At 33.1% G+C, this 12,757-nt stretch overlaps 1 protein-coding gene across 2 annotated transcripts; it reads left to right on the forward strand.

The window, feature by feature from the left end:
* The first annotated feature begins 1,479 nt into the window (after positions 1–1,479).
* Positions 1,480–12,638, forward strand: LOC105254842 (putative metabolite transport protein HI_1104). Of its 2 annotated transcripts, none has more exons than XM_011263772.3 (10): positions 1,480–1,716; positions 8,560–8,676; positions 8,855–8,978; positions 9,465–9,617; positions 9,682–9,792; positions 9,897–10,059; positions 10,432–10,627; positions 11,100–11,378; positions 11,555–11,752; positions 12,037–12,638. In XM_011263772.3, the coding sequence occupies exons 2-10, from the start codon at positions 8,571–8,573 to the stop codon at positions 12,231–12,233; spliced, it is 1,527 nt and encodes a 508-aa protein (XP_011262074.2). In that variant the 5' UTR covers positions 1,480–1,716; positions 8,560–8,570; the 3' UTR covers positions 12,234–12,638. The 2 variants fall into 2 exon arrangements, with proteins under 2 accessions (XP_011262074.2, XP_025262364.1); XM_025406579.1 differs by lacking the exon at positions 1,480–1,716 and adding an exon at positions 8,395–8,489.
* The last annotated feature ends 119 nt before the right edge of the window (positions 12,639–12,757 follow it).

Below are 12,757 nucleotides of genomic sequence, written 5' to 3' on the forward strand. Positions count from 1 at the left end.
GCGGGGACGAAGGTTTTGCTCGCGAATCAAATGGCCTTCCACTGATACATACGTACCGCGGGTGTGCATCTTTCAATTATGTCGCGAGTTCTCGTTCGTATCGTTGACGGTAACGTCGATTGTTGCACTTGTCACGTGTGGCTGACACGTTCGATAGCGAGGGAGAATCGAGCGTGAAGCGTTTAAATGCGATATCGGCAGGGTGTAAAGTTAATTAAATCAAAGAGAAAGAGAAAAAGAGAAGGACAGAAAAAAACATGTACTATTTTTTTAATGTAGCAAATAAGTGGAAATAATTAAATAAAATTTAGTCCAATTATTTCCGCCAGCAAACTTTCTAAATTTCAATGTGATATTCTAAAACTTCCGCTGCATTTCGTTTAATAGCATTTTTGTCCTGCTACATTCGATCCATCTCTTACAATCTTAAAATTAAAAAATTCAGATAGTGAATGACTATAAAACCGACATGCCTGAAAAATGTACAGATTTATGACAACATCAACTCGCATTTTAACTTCTATCTTTTCATCTAGATTCAAATAATACCGTTTTGCAATAACATAAATATATGGAATGTAGTAAATGAATGTAATTTATCGTTTAAAAAAGCTAGATCTCGCATCGAGACACGTCTCGAAGGAGCGGCACGATGAATACTCCTGGTAGGTGATTATTTTCATTTAATCTCCTCCCAAAGATCACGTTTTCCGATTAGCGATCAATAGTGTATGCCCTGCTCCTGTCTCTATTATTGTATTGCCACGCATAAGAATCATGACAAAAAGAAGATGGGGAAGTATGTCAATGTTATATACAATCACATGTATCACGTATGTACGAACCATTACGAGCTACGAGGTTAATCACCCTAGACTGCTTATTGTGCTCTACCACTCGATAGAGATTAGCACTTCCTAGGAGTTGAGAAGTACTAATTAGTCAGCTATTGTTGAATAGTTTTTCACACGTTTGAAAATTGCAATAGTAAGAGAACAAAATCAATATGTTAAATGGTGCCCAGATTCTGTATAAGGTATATTAATAATTACCTTTCGGATAAGCCAATCTACTCTCATAAATGTCTCTAAATACGGTTACATGGTAATTATCCGAGTTAAAACCCATATTTCATGTTTTCTGCTGGATTACCAGTGTGCGTGATTCGAAGGACTTCTTTGTTTCCGTGGCGAACGTCATAGTCAAGTATCTCCCCGTTTCCCTTCTCTCCGTTCTCTGCCGTTTCAAACGCGATGATATAATGAGCGAAGTGCAAGCGGTCAAGTCTCGACGCGACCTTGAAAATTGAAGTTCGCGAGTATTCCCGTAGTAGTGGCGATCTCCCACCATAGAGAAGTACAGTTTTTACATCTACACCATCGCAAAGTCCGTAGTTCTGTCTCGTATCCCTTCCTCGCTTGGCTGCTGCTGACAGAAGGAAGATCCTTGGACACTTTCTTATAAATGAAGCTTGGCTGCCGACTCGCGCCTCATTTGACGCTCCACCCTCCGCACGCGGAGAGATCGATCCGCAAGAACGTTCCGGTTCTCTCTCGTGTTTTCTCATTATTTCCTTCTCCTCTTTCAGTTCCCTTATCATCTTACGCGGATTAGATTCTTACGCGGCCGATCCAATATTAATGTGAACGCGGATTCTTATTAATCCTTTCTGGAGTCTGGGGATCTTGATCACGGACTTTGTGTGTCAAAACATATGTAAGTAATTTTCTCCTTCGTAATTTTATTGATTTTCGACAAAATTTTTATATGAAGCAAAAAAGAATAAATTACTTGTTAATTTATCTTTTTTCAAGCGATAAAAATATGCTGTTTATACTTTTAGCGTTATATTATATTTATTTTGTAAAAAATTTATTACGACAGAAATAGGCAAGCCACTTGCAAGAAAATTTTATGTATATGTGAAAAATTTTATATATTTTTTTATTCTGCCCTATTTTGACTTTATTCTGAGATTTGTGTCAGAACATTCCTTCTTATAGAATTATGATGTACTGGCTGTACATTGTACATAGAATATTCCTTTAAATTATTATTTTCCTTTTCCTAATATTCTCCATATTTTTTAATTAATTCTATTTCAACTTACAAATATTTGCTCTTTATATTAAATATTTTAAAACTTTATATATATATATAAAGTATAATATATCCCATATAACGTTCGCTGAACTGGATTTTGTATGAGTGAGATTGAATACGGAAAAAGACATGTAGTGAAAGTATCGAATGAACGTATAAAGGAAAGATAATATGCAAAAAATTCCAGGCATACCTACAATATATTATACAATATGTACGTTAGTATAAGACTCGTGTTTCCACAGCTATCTTGTTGCGCTATTTATAAAACACTGCTTAGTGAAAGAGAATCGACACGTGCAAAAATTGAAATCCGCATACGCATACATATATGAAAGTCAATTATATTATATGTATATATATATATATATATATATATATATATATATGTGTGTATATACATATATATATATATATATATATATATATATATATATATATATAATAGGATTCGCGAAATTTAATAAACACGAAGAGTACCCTCATTGGCAATTGATAAATTCAAATGCTGAATAAACTACTTTTTGATTGCAAATTGATTGATACGAACAACTCGCATAATCATAATGAATTTTTTGTTGTCGATCGACAATTAATTAATTAATTAATGCTGGCGCAATTATTATGCCGCGCTGTTCCGCGCTATTTGCGGGGCTCGTAACTCGCGATAGAGGCCCGTTAGATCCGCGTCCAATCCGGGATGCCGACGCACGATCTACGCCCATAACGTTCGTTCAGCCTTCAACTTGTTGGTGCACAAAGCTCTAATTAAAAATCTCTCGCATCCGCTTCGATCAATGCGAATGACGCGAACTTGACGTGGCTATAGATAGTGACGTGATCTTTCATTTCGCGCGAAATCATTATTGATTTATTTTATATCTCTTTTGTAGCCATATCTCTATGTCATAACTTCAATTTCGCAATCTTGCAAATAAGTAAATAGTGTCAGATCTCTGATTGCATACAATAAATGCACGCTTCAATTAAACTAAAATGGTCTTGTAAATATTTGCAAGATGCAATAATGGTGGATGCTAATAATCAATAAATTGTGCAACTGGTCGAATAATTATGGTTAATAGATGTACATCACGTAAATTCGCATTCATTCACAGTATCGCGTCATTCGTATTCATGACACGTGTATTGTCTCGCATTTACTGCATGTGCAATTATGAATTAAGTTAATATGCGGAGTAAATTCGTGGATAACTTAATGGATTTATGTAATATACGTTTATTAGGTGATGATCTCATATGTTATAAATAGCTACTTATTAGTTGGTATTCATCGACATAAAACACCTATACTATTTTCATTGTATATAATCTTTCCTATCGTATCTCACTAGTTATTGAGATCGTTATATGACGAGAATCATTTGTACAGATTTCTATTTAATTTTTTATATAAAAATTTTTTATATAAAAAAGACGATATATTTATTTTGAGCAATTAAATTTATCCTCTACATATTTAGAAAAAAAGTAAAAATTTCAATATGATATTAAAAAACAGCATTGCTCAAATAAAACTTTCATATTGCTGTAATAGTAAATATATATTTTTCATTACGATCAAACTTTCACCAAAGAAAGGTCAGCTCTAAGCTTGTAAGAGCGTTCCCGTAATATGATGCACGCTTCGTGGAACACCCTGTATAAGCACAATGATGTTCGTCGCCCTGCGGAATCTCTCTCGAACGATGCTGGAAAAATCATTAAATCCAATCGGTTGGAAAATACGAAAAGCTCCCCTCGGGAAAAGCGAGACAGCAGATGGCTTTTAATCGATCCAACGGGGGGAAGAAAGGGGGAAGAAGGGGTGCTCTCTGGGCGATGTATAAATAATGTATCGAAAGGGAGAGCCGAGAGTAAACCATTATTGTAAAAATATATACTCACGAAAATTATCGTATAAGAGCTTTAAGATTCGCAAACAGATTACGTATCACGAAAATGATAAATTAGCTTGTCGATGAACAGAGATAAAAATATATTGATAAATAACTAATTTGAATACGAATATATATATATATATATATATATATATATATATATATATATGAATACATATTATACTCTAATCATGTATATAAATACATATTCATATTCTAATTATCTTATGCAATTCATTATTTATACCATTTTTGCATGTTTTACTGTCTGTTATTCGAATATCAGATGCATCGTTTCTCCTTGATCTACTCCTTCGTTTTTGTTCTATACTAATCATTGGCAACATGTGAACGTACAATGTATAATACGATATGTATCTTGAAAGTTCGATCTATATGTATCGATCAATTGATCAATTTTTATATCTGTAACTGATAAAACTGTTTCAATATGTTGATTATTTTTTTAAGGGTGAGAACATTTGATCTCTTGTAGAATTTCTTCGAAAAAAAATGTGATTACTTATAACTATAAAACAAAATTACTAGGTTCTTCATTGCTAGATTCTACCTAGAATCTTTACATTTCTAAGAAACACATTTATGCAATTGCTTATTAAAAATAAATATTTTTTTGATGCGTCCTTTTGTTCCGCTTATCGTTACGTTGACGTTGCGAAACGATTTTCCAATTAAGTACTTCTCTTCTAATCGATGTTGATAAAATATAAACAAATGACACTTTTGCGCATAATAAGATATAAGACGCGATCTATATTTTATCCCGTAAATTACAACTTTGACGTTGCAACAACATCGTATATATCTTCGTTTTTCTCTGCTTTGCAATTTTACTATATAATCTTCGAAGTAGCTTTAAAGAAACTTTAATTAAAGTTCGTTTTTTAAATATGCATTTTTTGACGTCTCTATTTCCATCACTCAATTCTACTTTGTAATAATAAATATTGACAATAACTAAATTTCTAGTTAAAGTTTGAACTTAGTAGATGTTTCTCGATTACTTTAACCTTTATATTTTCATATATTTATACTTTCATATATTATTTTTATTATTTCATAATTTACATTTAAAAACGCAATCAATGAAATTTCGAAAATAACGAATAAAGTGACGGATATTTAAAAAATCCACGAATTATGGATATGTGGCAATTTTGATCCACTTGAAAATCTCAAAAGATTTTTAATTACAAAAAATAATAAAAGTTTCCAAGAAGAATATGCTCTACAACTGTCGCATTGGAATTATTAGCGAAAATTCTCATAAGCGCAAGTATTGCTTGGAAACTTGTTACACACGAGTTCGTTACCTGCTCTGCATCAGACTTATTAACGCGTGTGTCTGCGGTGCAATAATACGGTAATATGCGCGATAATTTCGCACAATGAAGATTAATTATATTACACACCGTGCTAATTATCGAGTTAAAGAAAGTTAAAAAGAAACGCTTCGTAAGATTGCTGTATCAAGCGCATCGAATGAATTATTTGTACAAACGCGAGCTATAATTAAAAAAATAAAATAAACAATTATATAAAACATTGTCCGCAGCGTCCGCGTGAATCGATGCATAATATTCAGAAATTCCCGATCTATAACATCCACTATATTATATAAACTAGCATAGAATTATTATTAGCATTCCCATTATTTTTTTAAACGCTCAAATACACAATAAAATATAATTGAGACGGTGATTTTTTATTGTTATCCGATAAAATATCATTATTGCCTACGATGCGGAAACTTCGCTTACGATATTTTTATAGCTTTATTCGTACTTTGCAAATCGAATGCGGCGAAGATGCCGCGAAAAGATATAACGTATAATTTCGCATAGTACATACACCCATTCGTTATAATCTTATTTATGCGTTTATCCATCTATTGTGAGCAATCAAGGATTTTTACATAAATCACATTCCGTGCTTCTCCCGCCCAAGAATTTCCGGGATACCCTGTGGGCGGTTCACGCATTGCCAATGATAGACTTGTGTACGAATCTTGCCTCTTACATTCTTCAACCGTACAATAATCAAACAAATAATTAAAAATAAATACAATAAATAACAATAAATAAAAATTAGTTACAACGGACGTATGCAAACACCGATTAATTATAACAAATAATTATGCTTCATGTATCGGTATCTATGACTGTATCAGCACACTATTCGCGCGTGCAATTACAGCGGATTGAATTACAGATTGCATCGCTTCCATACATCAGATGTACTTTGACGTTAATAGAACGCTCATTGAAACGAAAAATTTACTGTCGTGTAACATATTTTATGATTATTATAGCTTTACATCTCATTGTCAAGTTTAAATCTTGATATTCACTGTATCAATTATCGACATATAAAAATTCTAATGAAGGAATTCCTCCACTGTATCTATTCATATAATCGTATTTCTTCTCGATACTGAAATGTCCCTGCTAATTTGAGATGTCCATGCTATTCGAACAATGATTCCTTCATCGATTTCACATCGTCATTTTTTCAAAAATATCATTATTTTCTTTTCATATTTATTGCTTTATTAAATGAAACATAACGGCTTTTAAAAATGGATTCTCCGTAGCATAAAATTTCGTCAGTTTTATTTTTGCCTCATTTTAATGTATTGCATAGCTTTATAAATTCCTATAAATCAAATTGATGTATATATCAAATAAACTATGAAAAGTAAAATAAGCATTACAAAAATAAAAATTTATACATTACATATATAAGATATAAGATACATGACATATAAAATATAAGATTTAAATTAATAGTAAGTGAGAGAGATTGATCCTAAAATATGATTCGCTCTAAAGGGATGTTCTTTCTGCTTAAAGTAGCGAGTCGTTATCCTAACAAATTGAATGATACTAAAAATATTCAAATGACAATTTTCTTTCCATCTCAATGATTTTGGTTCAAGGTGATCTGGCCTTACAATGTATATGTGCGGTAAGACTCGTGTATTAAACTTCTCGCGCGTGTACGAGAACACGAGCTTTTCCGTTCGTTATCATAATCACAATCATAATCATGAATCTTTCTTCCCTGAAGATGATACTCGTGCGTGCGATGAAACGTGATATCACATAAAATCATGATGAAAACAAGCGCACAATTTCGCATTCTCTTGCGCGAATTATCATGTGTCAAACGCGACACGTGCGAAAATAATGTTGGAATGAGCGAAAATGTGCTGTTGTTTAGAGTTAAAAAAACTACTTTAATAACTCGTTACTGTTATCGTTTCTTTTGTTAAGAATAACTCGTTATCATCATTTATTACCAATTTTAGAAAGTAATTTGTTATTATTATCATTACTGTCACAATAACGTTTGCAATTTCCGTTATCGTTTTTTAATAATATTACAAAACCAAGTTAAAAATATATATAAAATTTAAAGAAAACGTTACACGTTGTCAAAATTATTTATTATAATTAAGAAAATATTTAATATATCTTGCTAATCCTATTGATTCTTTTACCTAAACCTAGTAACCTAGTAATCTATAAACATGATAGGGCAAAAACATAAATCTGTAACGATAAAATTGCATAACATCCGCAGAAAATAAGATATATTAACATATATTTACATTATATATCTTTTAACGTATAATATGTATTTATTTCTTTTAATTATAATTTTACAGTGACTTTTATACTGACAAGTTTTCCTACGCGATCCTAAAACAACGATTCTTATTGTTAGATAGAACGTGTATAACATGTATATTCGTAAATTCAACAATTAGAATGTTTTCCATTGTCTTTCGATCTAATGCTAGAGTGGACATAGATCGCAAAATGCACTCGCCACTTGCTTACTTTTAAGCTCGTACACTCTATGTGTGCACAATGGTATTGTATATAAATTACCTTGAACGATTGATACCATATATTGATCAGCATAATACTACGTACTAGCTGGCTAAAGTATTGAAATTAAAATACTGTCGATTAATCACGAATAATAAAGTCAGTTTCGTAATAGCAGTTTTTCTTGTAATTTCTAATCGCGATTCGCGATCTCATCCTCTCGTTTCGGTGATGAACGCATTCGTTCACGCAATCGTCATTGTTCATATTCATGAATGACACTAATCTTTGCTAAACAATAAATATCTGCGTAAAAATCTATGTATGCCATATTTTTTTTCTTTAAAAAGAAATTAAACCTGGTATTTTACGAGAATTTTAAAAATCATTAATTCTTAATCAAAGTTATATAAATGTAAATATTAATCAAGTTAATTTTTAAGAAAAATCGCAGCAATTTCTACGTACATACATGTTCAAAAACGCTATTTAGGTATCTCATAATTAAATTCATCGCAATTTACTGCATGCACATTATCCGCAATCCTTCCGAATAATAATACAAGGTTCGCAGTTAACTACGCGATAGTTGATATGTCCAACAAATGCGACAACTATAATTCTCATCGCATGCTAATTACATAATCCTTTTGCTGCACAAGTAAAAAAAGATCCTGTTCAAGTTATATGTTTTCCAGATCAAGCAAGAATGTTTCGTTTGATGATGCAAAAATTGGCATCTCTTTACAAACCTTACGCGTTGGCTATATTGTCGATCGGCTATGTCCTAGCAGAATTAGGTCATTTTGTAATAGGTAAGTCCATTGATACTCTCTATTCTTTAGATATTTTAATCATCTAATTTGTCTTAACTATTAATTTCAATAATATTTTATTTTTTATTTTTAGAATCTTTTTTTTATCTTTTCATATACTACATTTTGCGGTTCTCAATGCATTTCTAGTTTTACTAACGGTAATCCTTTTGGGAAGGTGTAACGAGCAAAGAGATCGCCAAGGACCTGCATTATGGCGATATTTCCTGCCAATTTAATTCGAAGACGTTATGGCTAGTCGACCTTCCGGTGCAATGCGAAGTTGCAAAGAATTCCACCTAGTAAGTCTAATTAGTGTCAGTTATATATATATATATATATATATATATATATATATATGCTCTAAAAATTCCAGCTGAAAATAAGAATCGTACGTAACTGTAAGCGTAATTAGCAGTCAGTATTTCCTCCTCTGACAAATCGACTTCCTTGTGAGTGATTGTGATTGATTCACTGGCTTGATACCGTTGACAATAAGTCACGCGTCGATAATGGAACAAGATAGCGTCGCGAGGGGATTCACGACATCAAGATTAATTGACTCGTCATCAACATACCGGCAAAATTGCTAAATGCCACGAATAATTTCGCGATTCACGATAGAAAAAAAATCTCTCATCTCCGTCTCTAAATTCCACTTGTACAATAATTCTCGAGCATCAATCAACCAGATCGAAAGCTGTCCATACGCGCACAACAATTTATCGCATTCGTCATCGCGTTGCACTTTCGCTCAGTTCTCGCATAATGCGTTCTTTGTTCCACAGCTGCGAGTCCCTGGAATTGAACGGATCTTATTACTGCGAATGGAATTACAATGGCCTCGGTCTGGACTATCAAATCTTGGCGGGGCCTAGCTTCATCGCGATCTATACGATCGTCGGTATTATCTTGGGCATTGCGGCTGACAGATATAACAGGTAATTAACAAAATCAATTAATAATTTATGTAACCCACGAGTATTGCATCTATCGCGTTTCCAGAGTGAGGCTGCTGGCGATTTGCACTCTGGTATTCAGCATCGCGATCTTCCTGAGCGGGACGGTGAAGGAATATTGGCAGCTTCTTATTCTGCGAATGGTCCTGGCGGCGGGGTGAGTTTTAGTAATTATGGCACTTCCGTTTCCAGTCGTTGATTCGTTCATTCGCGAACGACAATAGAGGATCGCAGTTAATTAAGTCCGAACGAATATCGCAGGGAGGCAGGATGCAATCCGATGGCGACTGGTCTTCTGTCCGACTGGTTCGAGGAACAGCAACGAGGCCTCGTCATGTCCATTTTTAATTGGGGCATTTACGGCGGTTACGGCATTGCCTTTCCGGTCGGTCGCTACATACCCGAACTAAACGTCTGGGATCTGGTGAGTCAATTGTCTCTTTTATTGTCTTTTCCTCTCTTTGTCCGCGTTATGATTTCTAACGTCTGACAGGTAATTGCTTGATATACATTTCGAAATAATTTTCGCGCGGAAGGAAAGCATGTATGAAAAAAGAGGACACGATAAATTAAACTGGACTTGCTTTAATCATAGTACCGATGGAAAATATATATATATTTTTCCAACGATGTAAAAAAATAACTATAATTTAGGACTAAATATCGACGACACGAGAGAATACCATGACATAGCTAACAATTACGTTAATAACGCTATAAATTAAATGCTGCTTTAACTGATTGTAAGATGTATAATTAAGAATTAACGTAATCGGAACAAATCGTTAATCGACAGGGATGGAGAGTCTGTTATTACGGTGCCGGTGTGATCGGTTTAATCATCGCTGTTCTCACCGGTTTGACGCTCACCGAGCCGGAGAGAAAAATGATCGGCGAAGAAGCCAATGACGGAAAGCAAGTATCGATTTGGAAAGTGCTACTGCAACCGCGCATTATTCTCTTATGCCTCGCCGCCAGCATCAGACATTGCGGTAAAGGGCAATACCTTGACGCAAAAGGATTGAGATACATATCGAGAGTACATGTCTATGAGTTTGCAGTAAATCGGCGAATTCGCCTCGATACCCCTAATATATAATGGCAATAATGGCATACCCCTTTTTCCAATCTCTTTTTTTAATAATTAAAATCTTTGAAATATTTGAATCTTATTGACTTAAAGAAGGGAATGAGTCGATTGTGACGAGTAACTAAATAACCAAATTTTTTTCAGAAATTTTGAGGTAGAATTTATATTTAATTAAAACAAATTTTTTTCAAATTTAAAAACAAGTGTAAAAATTAAAATTAACAAGAAATTTCGGATTTAATTAGCAAATTTGTTTCCCTCTTCAATTGAGTAATTCACACATTTGTTATCTATATCACAATCTTTTTTCAATTGTATCATGTATCCCTTTAAAAAAATATAATTAAATCGGAAACTTTCATCTCTATTTACAGGTGGCTTGTGCTTCGCTTACAATTGTGATCTGTACTATAGGGAATACTTCCCAGATTATGATCTCGGTTGGTGGCTTTTCGCTGTCACGATTGTCATCGGCAGCATCGGTGTCGTGGCCGGCGGGATAATTAGCGACAAGTTTGTGGCGAAAATGGGAATTCGATCACGCGTAGCTTGTTTGACGATCAGTCAAATAATTGCGACGCCGTTTGCATTCGGTTCGGTATACTTTAATCCTCTTTGGGCTATGATCACACTGGGAATCTCTTACTTCTTCGGTAAGATGTTAAATATGAAATAAAAATTCGCAAAATCATTCAAAGAAACTCTATATAATTTAATAATTAATTAAATTATTATATATATTTGATATATATTTTATACTATATCGCATATATATGCATGTGATGATTATATTTCCATATTCTATGATTATTTATCGTTTTGCTCGCAGCCGAAATGTGGTTTGGAATACTGTTCGCTATTGTGGTGGAGATCGTTCCTTTAAATCTGCGATCGACTACCGTCGGTGTCTTTTTGTTCGTCATGAATAACATTGGCGGAAACCTACCGATTCTTGTTGAACCCATCAGAGTAACCATTGGTTTTCGAGAATCGTTGTTCATTTTTTACGCTGGCGCATATGGCATCAGTAAGTAATAGAATGGAAAATTAAATCTCATTATTTCATATAATCGTTCATCTTCATGAATTGTGTCATTAAGATCTTTATAAAAACGTAAAGAATTAAATTCTTGCAAGATTAATTGGTAATATACGTTATCTTGTATACATAATTACAATTAATAATAATTATTATGATATATTTTTAATATTTTTAATCATTTTAATATCTAAATGAAAATAATTATAAGATTAATGAAACTTCTTACATGAATCTTTTTGGGCAACAATCTCATAATGTTTTATTTGTAGGTTCTATTATGTTCTTTTTCACTATGTTTCTAATGGACGGTTCTGCGGAAGTGAAGAAAACAGCAGACACGGAAATGACAAAGACTACTTCGTCAGCATATGACAATAGCACATTTACTAATGATGATGGTCAATCAACATTAGAGTTGCCGCGATTTCCGGCACGATCGCCAATCTATGAACATTCTCGATTATAAGTCGTGAAAAATTGTTGCTCTAAAGAATAAGTTGTAAATAACATAGTTTTGAGCCATATATAAGCTCATTGTCAGTACAAATCGCGTAGTTATGATGTTAATAACTCATTAACATTAATCAGAAATCAATTTGAAGAAAAATGCAAGACGAAATCGCACGTCGAAAATCGCATATCAATAAATATAACAGTTTTTATGGTTGATGGTAAGAATACAAAGAAATGTAAGTGCGATATTTCTTTTGCGTTTTTCGTTGATGAGTTAAAGTTCCTCGCGTCGAAGTGAGATTTATGAAATTGTACGAACGCGTTAAGCAACAGCTGCGATAATTAAGGATCCTGTTTTATTTATATTTAATGTGTTGCAACATATGAACATACGGCGAATTACATAAGTTACATAAGATTTTTGATAAAGAATTTTATAAAAAGCTTGCTAAACTTTTCGACAATCTTTAAAGCGTTTTATGCTTTTAAAATAGATATTTGTAATAAAAGTGTAAGAATTTGTGATTTTTACAAAGA

The sequence above is a fragment of the Camponotus floridanus genome, unplaced genomic scaffold (assembly GCF_003227725.1).
Source record: "Camponotus floridanus strain SB8 unplaced genomic scaffold, Cflo_v7.5 scaffold15, whole genome shotgun sequence".
NCBI lineage: Eukaryota > Metazoa > Arthropoda > Insecta > Hymenoptera > Formicidae > Camponotus > Camponotus floridanus.